Source organism: Lepidochelys kempii, chromosome 26 (assembly GCF_965140265.1).
Source record: "Lepidochelys kempii isolate rLepKem1 chromosome 26, rLepKem1.hap2, whole genome shotgun sequence".
Classification (NCBI taxonomy): Eukaryota; Metazoa; Chordata; order Testudines; family Cheloniidae; genus Lepidochelys; species Lepidochelys kempii.
This window is the reverse complement of record NC_133281.1, coordinates 5,428,146-5,440,723: the sequence shown is the minus strand read 5'-3', so window position 1 is coordinate 5,440,723 and position 12,578 is coordinate 5,428,146. Positions and strand designations below refer to the sequence as shown.

Sequence of the window (12,578 nt, the reverse complement as noted above, 5' to 3'; positions counted from 1 at the left end):
TTAGTTTCTTCCATCTAATAAATTAACTTTAATTAAAATATACTACAATATACAAGGATGGCACATCTGATTTTGACATCTCTCCTGAGACACTCCATTGACAACCAAAGCAAAACATCCTGGGGCCAGCGTCAATACTCTATTTGCTTATACATCTAAAGCCAAAGACCCCTGCAAGATTTTCCCTTATGTGCTTCAGGCACTGTGTAGAACTGTTCATGTATCTCTAGGCTTCCCTTACCTCAGTATGATGTGCACAGACTCCAGCCTGGACGTGATGTAAGCTTTCGTGACCTCTGGAGTGTATGTTTCTAGCATATGAGGCTCTGTGGCTTTAACATATGGCACTGATGCTGCCAGCCGCTGCCAAAGGCTTAGCAGATAATGTACGCTGTTTGGTGCAAACTCCCAGTGCTACAGGTACCAAGATAGAGAAAGGAAGAAAGCCAGTGAATTTAGGATCATGCAGAATGTCACATTTGTCTTGAGTGGCTTGCCAGTGGGAGAGCAGCTATTCAGAGGCTTTACAGGATGCTTTAATGCTTCATTTTCCTATATAGCACTGAATTTAAGTCAGCATCCAAATTCCAGGAGTGCCTAAGGAAGAGAACTGTTCAGCAAAAAAGCCAGAGATACTCCAAAATGACTTTCATGTGATTTAGCCGAGCTGAAGCCTTCAGCTCCCAGTGCAGGTCTGTAAATACAAGCTTGCAGGGTTAGATAGGGAACCTTGGTGCCCTCCCTCAATCCTAGCACCCGTCTTGTTGCTTTCTCGCCTCATTCATCTTAGCATTGGAGTGTAGTGAGGAAAACATACATGGCAGTACAAGAGTCATCATCTGCTGAACTCCATCTCTATCGTGGCTCCCTATGCTCAGTCCCTTCAGTGGTACACACCTTCCACAGCTCAGGGAAAGCCCCAAGAGGAGGACTGTCAAACCGCTGCACTAGACTTTCAATTCTGGAGACCTGGGTTAAAACAGGTTTTTCTTGAAGTCATTTTGGTGGCCTGGTCCAGCCACTGCTGCTGGACTCCTACATAAGAAAACCAATTCTGTCCTAAAGGGAAGTTACACAGCTGCACAGTAATATGCAGAGTTATTGACATTTACATTACATAAAGGCAATACTGAAATTCCCCTGAATTCACAAATCTTAACAACATTTGATATTTCTAAAAACTACACCCCCCCCCCCCCCCAATTGTCTGCAGATCAAGCCTACCAGTTTGCAGTAGTTACCATGGAAGAATTTTTAAAATACCATTTTATTTTGTACAGCGATGTAGTTGTATGCTGCACAGCAGCAGAAAACACAGAGGGAACCTTTGCGTGATATTGATGGTATTAGCAGTAGAACCACCCTCTACACTACATTTTAATAATGGGTTGATACATTACACTAAAATAACCGTGACTCAGCAGTTGCTACTGATTGGACATGGGAAAAACTCCAGAGCTGTAACTACAACCCTCCCCTCATGGGTTTTGCAGCCAGAGTTCATGGTATGGTCAATATTGCACAGCCAGACTCTCCTGTTACAAAGCCTGTGTGGATGCTGCAGTCTTGTTGCCATTGGGCCTGACAAATTGGCATAGCCACTGCAAAGTAAATGCAAGAAGGGGAACTCCTCCACTTTGAGAAGTGCCAACAAGGCCAAATGCAATGAGTTCCCACCTGTAGGCTGGTCACGGTGAAGTTGGCAATAAGTCGGATGACCTCAGGGTAGTTTTCCACCTTCACCAGCTCTCCCAGTTGATAGTTGCTTTTTAATCGAGCCAGCAACCTGCAGAACTCATGGTAATTGTTTGGGTCTGACAAACTCTTGGGGAGGAAGAGAACAAACAGTATGTCAAATCATGAGACAGGTAGCACTGTCTAGTGTTTTTGAGCATAGGAATGGGAGTCTGGAGACCTGGCTTTTATTCCCAACTCTGCCACTGACTCACTGCGTGATTTGGCAAGTTATTTTATCACTCCGTGCCTCAGCTCCCCCATTTCTAAAAAAGGGGTAGGGCTTGCCCACCTCTAAATTGCTTGGAAATCCTTACATGCAAGTGCAAAGTATGATCTCTCAAAGCCACATAGTACAGATCACCGGCTAAAATGAAACCCTACCGTTTATGGCAGGCCTTGGAACATGTCTAATGTCTGGCACCCAAAACACCAGCCTGTAACACACTTAATTCACATTCGCAAACTACACAAGGTTTAAACCACAAGGCTCAAGTATCATTCTCAATAAAAGGAAGGCTTAGCTTCTTCCAACACAGGTAAGTGATATTTAAGTGATTGGGAGCAGGAGACTAGAGGAAAGAAGTTAAAGACGACAGACATTAAAATCATCTAGTCTTTCTTCCTTGGCCAGTGTAAGATTGTTCCCATAAGCATATTTTCAGCAGTTTTGTCCAGTGAAAGTCTCACTTCTCTGTTCTGCAGTGGAGTAAACCCCACCATTAGTCTCCCAAGCCTTACTGATATCAGTGCTGTGAAGTTTACCATATATTTAGCCTAAATTTCATCCCGCTTTGTCTGGTTCTAGCCCTACATACTACACTAAACAATTCTCTTCCATCCCTGGGGTTTACACTTTTTAAACCTTCACCTCTGACCATTATTCTCTCCTTTACCTTTAGTCTCCCACTTAAATGAACTATACATATTTAGTTCAACAAACATTTTAGTTGCTCTTCTCTGATCTCCCATCATCTTCCTCTACATTTTTTTTGTAATGGGCGTGTGACGGGTTCCCCCCAGGGTGGAACTGGGGTACATGCAATCCAATGAGATATTAATGTCTCTCAGATCAAGATTTTTAGAATGATACCTCACAAGGCATACTTTGTACAAAACATATCCTAATTACATGACAGTGGTGAATATTGGCGTGCCAGGTTGAAAGAGGGTCCCCTGACAGAAGAGTAGTTTTTGGAAACAAATGTGGCAATTGCAGTAGAGAAAGAGCACTAAGAAATACCTGGCTTCTGATATGCTCACCTGGGGGTTTTCCAGTATTCGTTTAACGCCATCAACGAGATGAGACAGGAACTTTGCTCTCTCTGCATTGTTAAAAAGGGATCTGCGGACAGAAGCTATCTGGACTAAGCAGGACAAGACCTAAAGGAAGCAAAAGGAATAAAGTGGAAAGATTTTATTCAGACTGAAGGGAATAGTTTGAGGAGTTGCTTCCCTTTCCAGAGAGAGTAGTTCATTCAAGTGTTCACGATACTCCTTAGCAATCAAACTCAGCTGCTATAGTTCAAAGGGTGGTTTTAAAACGAAACTACCTCCAAACATTCTCTCTATGAAAAGAGAAAAATAGGAGACATCCAGTGGAAACAAGCAGGAGGGATTAAGAGACTACATTATACAGGGATCATCTCTCCAGCTTCATGGCTCAATGAACACCCAGCTTTAGGAAGGCCCTTCAAGCCTTAAACTCCATTACTATGTTACAGTCTCCACTGTGTTGTCATGTGGTGACAGAGAAAAAGGATTTCCCCAAATGGTGAAAGCAAAAATGCAGGTTGTGCCCTCTTATCTGACTCGTGTCATCTGCTATTGTGTGTAAACAAAGGCTGACTTGAAAAATACTGGCAGTGGGAGGAAAGCCTGCCAGCCTCTCCATACAAGAGTTTAACATGGTCTAGGGAAAATATGAGAGAAGGAAGAATGGCAAGATGCACATTTAAGTTAAAGCACTTCCATCTCAGCCTCTATTACATTTAAGCTGAAGGCAGATTTCAAGGATGCAGTTATGCAAATGAATCCATTACCACACTACTCAATGGTATTATGAACTTCAGGAACATTAGAAGCAAATTAATTATAGACTCTTTGCACTGAGGCAAGCCCTGATTCCTGCAACCAGCCGAATAGCTACCTGCTCTGCTGTTAAAGCCCCTCTGGTTCTTGCTTGCTCACACTTTTAATGATCAAAGCTCAGAGCAATTACTGGCTTAATTGTTTTAGATTTCTGCTTAACAGTGACACTTGTTCTTTAACTCTCTCAATTATTTGAGGCTTAAATCTCAGGCTTGGCTAGCACTATATAATGAAGTGACCAGCTCTGTCCTACCTCTCCTAGAAACATCCTTTTGAAGAAAGATCCTCCCTTTTCCAGCCAGTTAAGAAGTGTTTCCATTGCAGCATGCGTCTACGTTAACTAGGAAAAATATTTAGCCCACAGTATTTAAGTGCCTATATAAGCAACTGGTCCAGTTTTACCCCATGCTGAAATATTTAGTGCTTTTAAGGGAAACAATCTACCAATAGGCAAACTATGCAAGTTTCTCCCCTTCCTTCCTTCCTTTCTTTGCCTGTAATGACCAGCACTGGTGATAGCCAATTTTTAAGATTTCTGGAGCAAAGATGTTTAATGCTTTGCTGGGCTTCTCCCTGAACAGCACCTGAAGGGCATTTGCAGATTCTGCTTCCTACCATACCACAGACGCACACAGATCAGAGCAACTTCCAACTGAGAAACATCTTTGGGTGTGATTCTTGCTGACTGGCCAGCATAAGAGAGGTTTCCTAGATTTGAATGCTTTACGCACATTGAGTCCAGCCACAGAGTGAGCAACTCCATGCACTGGCTCACTCTGTTATTGGATCACCTGGTTGCTGGTTGGCAGACAGTATTTTAAAAGAAAACATCCAATCACGTGACTCCGTTACTTGGGCTGATGCTATTGACCCTTTCACCATGTGGTGAAACAGTCTTGTCCAGTGGAAAGAGAATGGGACTAGGGGTCAGGCTCTTGGCTTCTACCTCCAGCTTTGCCGCAGACGTGCTGTGTGATTTTAGGCAAGTCATTTCAACTCTCCGAGTAGCTTTCCCCACCTACAAAATGGTCATACCATCACCTAGCTCCCTCACGGGCAGTTGGGAGGCTTCATTCACTTACAGCACTTTGAGATTCTCAAATGGAAGGGGCAAAAGAAGGGCAGGAGTAGCAGTATTTCATACAAATGAGGACTGCTTCTTAATCCACTCCAAAAACCCCTGGAGGTACCAAAACTATCAACACTAAAGAGCTTGGCACAGCTGCCCTTTGGTCTTTATGGGATAATACTATATTATCAAAATAAGCAACTGTTCTGAACGTATATTTTACATCATTTTAATCAAAAGGCCAATATCTCAGGCTCATATACCAATGAAGTCCTTAGATATGGCTCTCCCTGTGCTGTAAATGCTTTCTGATATTAGGGGTCATAAGAACCATGAACTCTGAACTCACCAGAGGTGAAAACGATGGAGGAATGGAATGATACAGGTCAAAAAACAACTGTAGGGTCGAGGAATCCAAGAATGCTGAAACAGACAGAAAGGAGCACCTTACTGTGGACATCTGCATTATTGCATTCTGTGGAGTACTTTGCTTACAAAGACACTTTTATGCTTGTCTGCCCAAAACTACAAAAGCATGCACATTCTTTATGCTAGAAGAGATTACATTACGGAAATGCTTTCAAAGACTTATAGTGCTATATTCCAGAGCCTCCTCTTCCAGAATACACATATTAAGCTAGAGAAATAGAGCAGGGCATTTAAAAGAAGCAATCTGTGACTGCAGAATGACTGCTAAGGACCAGGAGGAGGTCAAGGATGGACACTGCTCCAGGTGTCCCTAAGCCCTGCCCCTGCCAGAAGCTGGGACTGGATGACAGGGCACATATCACTCAGAGTAGCCCTGTTGTTTTAATTCCTTCTGAAGCATCTGGCACTAGCCACTCTCAGAGACAGGATGCTAGGCTAGACCGACCATTGGTGTGACGCAGTACAACCGTTATATCCTTAAGTGACAAGTGCAGAAGTACTGCCAAGTAGTGCAACATTGTCTTGACAATTGTCTAGTCAGGGAATCCCATTTTTAAAGCGAGTGGCATGAGAGAAGCTCTGGATTTCAGAACTGACAGGGCTCCTTTCTGGCTTCTTTTCTTCCCTTCTACGAGAAGTGTACTGAAAAAAAAATTGAGCGGTCCACACAAGCCAAATTTGTGATTTCTGAAGTTCACATAGCATAGGATTGAAGGGCCAGGAGGAAGGGTGCTTGTGTGCTTTCGGACCAGCCTTTACTAGCAAAAAGAATCACATCTGTAATCAGGTTAGTGGACAACAGGGCTGTACACCTGGTTTCCTGACACATAGGTCTATTTATATACTGTAGACCAGTGCTTCTCAAGCTATCTGATGTGGGGGACCGGCATTTTTCCCCCCAGTGTGCGCGCAGACTGGCAGCTGATGGCTCGCAGACCACCACTTTGAGTAGCACTGTGGTAGACAGAGCCTTGGCCAGCCATTTGGCACACTGAAGAAGGTACGCCTGCTTCCCCTTCCCCCCTGGAGCATTACCTGATCTCCAACTGGTTGGAATCTGCACTGTACAGAGATCATCTGAGGACTCATCTGTTGATGTGCCAATGAAATCAAAGTTCAGGCAATTGTGTGTGAGCTTGAGTAGCTGCATGAGCAGGCCGTGCTGGCTTTCATCATTCAAGTTCAGGTTCTTCCCTGAAGCCTACAGAACACAGTGGATAAAAAGAACAATGCGGTGGCTGAGCCAGGAGCACAATTGCACTTCAACAGGCGGGGACATCCGTAGGTATCACATGCCACCTTCATGACAAGGCTGAGACACCACCTCAGACAACACGCTAAATATCCCTGGTGCCCCATACTTTTACAACAAAGAATCTGTATTTGGCTTTTTAGTCCTTACATAAAGAGGGTGGACAGTGCTTCCTTTTCACTCAGCAACAATGCTTGCCAGCCAGTAATTATTCTGGAAGATCCATCAGATTAGGAAATTTCTCAGTTGGGTAGAACACAGGAAACACACTATCTGGTTGACATGCATTTATCAGCAGAGGCTCCTGTTACTCCATCACACTCTCCGGTAGGGAAACAAGTGCATTCACTATGTTGCACAAACAATCTGGATAAACCCTACTCCAGATTCAAAGCTCTGGGACTAGATACAACGATTCTGAAGCAACACAAGGTGATTAGTGGGTTCATGATGCTAGATCAGCTCATAGCTGTTTTATAGCAGCACATAGGTCTGGAGTCTGGAGACAAACTAGAAGGCCTGTGCTTTGCACATTTGCTCTATGCTTTTCATAGAGAAACTAAACTTCTTCTACCCTAAATCTGCCACAAACTGATCTGGTCAGTTGCAATGGGACCCACTATACTGTTTCACTGATAGTTGGAATTGTCTGCCACAGCCACTCCAGAATGTCTACTAGATGGCACTGTTCTTCAATGACTGCTTAATTGCACTGTTTTATGACAGTGATATAGACATAATCATTAGCTCCTAGCAGCCCAATCCCTTGCTCCCTCCAAGGGAAACCAACTAGAGTCATTGGAGGATCACCCTGGAAACATCTGGTTTTATACACAGGAGCTTGTGCAAGCTGCCAAACAGATAAAGGAATAACTGGGGTAATGGGCATTAGTCACAGGAAAATGAGGACATTAAATAGGATAAAAGAAAACATCACAATTTGTCCTTAAAATTGGGGCATGGGGGCATCCAGGGAAACAAAAGCGGGATGACTGAGAGGTAAAGATACATAAAACTGGAGGCTGTATCCCCAATGAGTCATGTCATTCAAGCCTCCAAGTTTCATTTCATCTTGAGGGACAAATCACAAATAAATCATGCAGGCATATGTCACATACAAGAGTTTTCTAGGTAATATTTTAGTTTTAGTTATGAATCCATGGTAACATTAAAAGGGATAAAGGCAAGATAAACAAATCTTGTTAAACCCAAACTCTTTACCTGTATGACTAGCAGGACTAGAGATTATTCAGTCTGAAAGGTTTTTCCAAGTGAAACTTGTTTTTCACCCTTTATGCAGTTTGTTTACTTTAATACTGCACTCAGTTTGAAGGGTAAAACTAAACTGGTGAATTTCACGCTATTTCTATGCAGTGTTATTTCCCAATTTTCACACACTGGCACAACACTAGTTGTGATCACGGTCCAACGGGATGTTGCCACTTTGAATGGATCTTGGGACCCTGTAGATCCATTTCTTATTTGGAAGAGAAACCAGGTGTGGAGTCAGGATTTTATCAGTGTAATTTCTTTTCTTACAAAAACATACACAATTGCTATGTTCTTGAATAGAGGTGGTAACAAACTGCCTAAGGCAACTGTCTCTTGCAGAAAAACCTTTGGTAAACCACTGATGCCCTATTCCAAAAAGCACTTGCCTTGGACCTCTGCCTCTAGAATTCACACCAAACTACACATACCTTTTCCTTCTTCACTTTATACCTGGGAAACCACGAATTCAAGGCTCCCTTCAGACTGCATACTCTGGGAAAGGTGGCAGGGCCATTAACCTTCCTTTTGTACAGCTGCTCAGCAGCACAAAGGAATTTTTGCAAGACCTAACAATCCAGACAAGGGCCATGTCTATATTAGAATGTTGTTCCTGCTTTAATTATACCGGTGTAGTAAAAGTGGTACGATTCCTCTTGTGGGAACGCAATTATATCACTATAAAACAGTGCTTTATACAGGAATAGCTATCCTGGTATGGAATGGGGGAAAATACGCCATCCGAGGGGTTTTCATTTGAAAATTTTAAAAAGGTCATGACATTTCTATCTTTGGTTTGTATTGAACGAAGTGAATACACAAAACCTTAATCAGAGCCTGACTTACCTAATAGGAAAATCAGGCTGTTCTATGACCTTGCCTGTAAATGAACAGCTAAGCACTTCTGCAGTACAGAGATGTTATGAAGTGAAAGGTAGGAATCTAATCTGAAAATCTCGCTAAAGGCAGATGTGTGGAAAACTGCCACATCTAGAAAGAAAGGACTAGTTTCAATGAAGTTACAGCAGGAAGACGTTTACTGCTAAGTTTGATACAGGCATTTGACCAGAACTGCAGTCTCCCTACCTGTTTCAGTAAGTTACACGAAAGCGTGAAGATATCAAATAAAGACGAGTCTCGGAACGAAGAGGCTATTTTCCTGTGCTTGGTCAGGGGATGGGTGGTGTCCGCCTGGGTAGAGACACAAGCGACTTTTAGGACTAGTTTATAGGAAGGCAAGTAGAATTCACAGGAATGTTATTAATAAAACATTAGTGGCACACTAGGGCATTCCTCCCCCATAATTGCATTGCATCAGTTGATTAAACTGAAGGGACGTTCTCCAATTGTATTACAGTCTATTAACATAAAATAATGGTTCCTGTACTGCCATTAACTTTTTATTGAACTGCTAATAAAACTATATTACCTGTCTAGGGTACTAAGTGAGAACAATGTTCCGAAAATGCTTAAACACACAGTTTCATCTCAAGCAAAAACCAAGTTTACTTGAGCTGGTTTTAAAGCAGGATTAAGGGTAAAATTTTCAACAGTACCTAAGTGATTTAGGAGGCTAAAGTCCATTTTCAAAAACAATTTAATTGTTAATGTCTAAGTCATTTTTGAAAATGGAATGTCGGTAAAATTTTTCAGAAGTCCCCAATATCTAGTTTGGGGAACAGTTCTTGACCTACTTAAACTAGATCCACTAAATCATTCCTGATTGCCCCTTACTCTTTCCACTCCCATCTATGAAAATGCTGGCCAGATGCAGAGTCCTCTGTCACCAGCCAATCACAGTCACAGTGAGAGCCAAATGACAAGATACATGGATGAACAGAAAGTTACAAGAAGGCCTTTGCATTGGTGCCACTTTGGATCTGGCCACGTTTGTTTTTAAACCCATGTACAGGACCTGTAGCTGTACGACAATTAAGTATGCCATGTGTGTTAGGAGAAGTAGTAAGTGGATGTTGCTCGATATAGGATACCACAAGCACATATTAATTTGAGAAATGTGCTCTAAACACTGAATATAATACAGTAAACTACAGTATTCGCACCAGAGATTTTTTAAAAATTCTTAATATTGCAAAGCTGCATTAAAATAAATGATCTATTCCCCCAGAGGCCCATGGTGAATTACTTTTTGGTCTGCAAGTAAAATGTTCTTCCCCCACCCTTACAATCACTCATGGTACATGGGAAAAGAAGGCTTAAATGCCTACATAGACACATACTTAACCTGAAACCTCCTCTCCATTCAGAGTTTCATTAACAGACTACTGCTTGTTACCCTCATTCATATACACTACCTGATCACCTTCCATCTTATACAGCCCCCGTTAGTGTAGGATACAAGCACCTCACAACCTTTATTGTATTTATCCTCACAACACCCTCATGAGGCAGGGCAGTGCCATTATCCCCATTGTGCAGATGGGGCATAGAGGCACAGAGAGACAGTCACCCGCCCAAGGGCGCGCACAGTTTGTGGAAGAGGAGAGAATTGAACCTACCTCTCCCCTGTCCCAGGGTAGCACCCTAACCACTAAACGGATCATAGAATCATAGAATATCAGGGTTGGAAGGGACCCCAGAAGGTCATCTAGTCCAACCCCCTGCTCAAAGCAGGACCAATTCCCAGTTAAATCATCCCAGCCAGGGCTTTGTCAAGCCTGACCTTAAAAACCTCTAAGGAAGGAGATTCTACCACCTCCCTAGGTAACGCATTCCAGTGTTTCACCACCCTCTTCGTGAAAAAGTTTTTCCTAATATCCAATCTAAACCTTCCCCACTGCAACTTGAGACCATTACTCCTCGTTCTGTCATCTGCTACCATTGAGAACAGTCTAGAGCCATCCTCTTTGGAACCCCCTTTCAGGTAGTTGAAAGCAGCTATCAAATCCCCCCTCATTCTTCTCTTCTGCAGGCTAAACAATCCCAGCTCCCTCAGCCTCTCCTCATAACTCATGTGTTCCAGTCCCCTAATCATTTTTGTTGCCCTTCGCTGGACTCTCTCCAATTTATCCACATCCTTCTTGAAGTGTGGGGCCCAAAACTGGACACAGTACTCCAGATGAGGCCTCACCAATGTCGAATAGAGGGGAACGATCACGTCCCTCGATCTGCTCGCTATGCCCCTACTTATACATCCCAAAATGCCATTGGCCTTCTTGGCAACAAGGGCACACTGCTGACTCATATCCAGCTTCTCGTCCACAGTCACCCCTAGGTCCTTTTCCGCAGAACTGCTGCCTAGCCATTCGGTCCCTAGTCTGTAGCTGTGCATTGGGTTCTTCCGTCCTAAGTGCAGGACCCTGCACTTATCCTTATTGAACCTCATCAGATTTCTTTTGGCCCAATCCTCCAATTTGTCTAGGTCCTTCTGTATCCTATCCCTCCCCTCCAGCGTATCTACCACTCCTCCCAGTTTAGTATCATCCGCAAATTTGCTGAGGGTGCAGTCCACACCATCCTCCAGATCATTTATGAAGATATTGAACAAAACCGGCCCCAGGACCGACCCTTGGGATATTCCTCTCATTGGATATTCCTCTCATCTCTCGCCTATCAGTTATCTATTAGAGGAGGTCTGGAAAACAGGCATCCTGTATTCTCTGCATGCCCATTGCTGATCTCATGCACTTTTTGTAAGAGTCAGGATTTGCTTCACTGTTGCTGGTAAGTTTCCCAGCTCTCCAGTGTTGTGCCACAAGCCAGTTGGCTCACCCTCTCCCTATACTCGAGAAGGCAATATTTCAGTACGTGTATTGTTTGTACAGATCTTTGGGACAAAGAAAATGCTAGATTAGTGTAGATATTTTTATATACAAAAAAGTTACCACAAATTCACTTTAAGAAAAAGACCCATACAAGTTACATGGTAATGAATCTGAAATTTATATAGTTATGAAACCCCAAATAAATCACCATCCACTGTATTTGGCACATACCAACACAGTGACTGCTTGCAAGTGAGCGTGCTTTTAGCAATGCAAGTGGTGGCAATTTCAGGAAGATGTCTTTAACCCAAAGTGTATTTAGATAGTATTTTGTGGTAGAATTATTCTCTTACATATTTAAACACGAGATTCATGAATTATGGCCAAAATTTTCTAGCTTTGTTGCCTACAGCTAGGGATTTAAATATGGATTTAGGAAACAACTGGTGACAGAACTTTTTTGTTGATCCCCTCTCCTGTTAGGTGTTAGAACCCTGCAGGGAGATGCTGATCAATATATACTGATTCACTGTGTCTTGCAGGCTTGTTATTTTTGCCCTTATTATTAGGGAGGTGGGAGTGGTTCTCTGGGCACAGGGAACAAAGGTCTGAGGCAGAGAGGTCTCCTGCAGGGAAACTGTAGAAGCATCCAAGGCGGAGGAGAAAGTCCTGCCACAAGTTTACAGTTACTTTGTTGTCTGAGTAACCAATGAAGCCAAATCCCAAGAAGTGAGGTAAATTTGGACTAAACACAATGGGTGGGAATAGATTCTGTTCAGAGCAGGGTGGGAGCTTGCAGGCTCCTAAACAAAAAAAGTGTCCTGATTTTTAGAGAAGCTGAACTTCACTGACTTCAGTGAGAGCGGTGGGTGCTTTGCACAGCTTTAGACATCAAAATGGGAAATTTCTGGCCTATATTGCCTGTACCTAACAGACTGCAAACAATCATTTTTAATTAAGTTATTCAACGCCATGGTAGAATTTCTCAGTTTCAAAGCCTGGGTTGTTT

General features: G+C 42.9%; 1 protein-coding gene across 5 annotated transcripts in view; it reads right to left on the bottom strand.

Annotated features, from left to right (window-relative positions):
• XPO7 (exportin 7) overlaps positions 1-12,578 on the bottom strand; it is a 77,558-nt gene that overhangs the window by 23,571 nt on the left and 41,409 nt on the right. For all 5 annotated transcript variants that reach the window (XM_073325060.1, XM_073325061.1, XM_073325059.1 and 2 more), the window contains exons 7-12: positions 8,931-9,035; positions 6,359-6,524; positions 5,244-5,317; positions 2,998-3,117; positions 1,678-1,824; positions 242-414 (exon numbers count right to left, since the gene is read on the bottom strand). In XM_073325060.1, the coding sequence (XP_073181161.1) occupies positions 242-414; positions 1,678-1,824; positions 2,998-3,117; positions 5,244-5,317; positions 6,359-6,524; positions 8,931-9,035 (785 nt within the window). The remainder of the gene's footprint in view (positions 1-241; positions 415-1,677; positions 1,825-2,997; positions 3,118-5,243; positions 5,318-6,358; positions 6,525-8,930; positions 9,036-12,578) is intronic.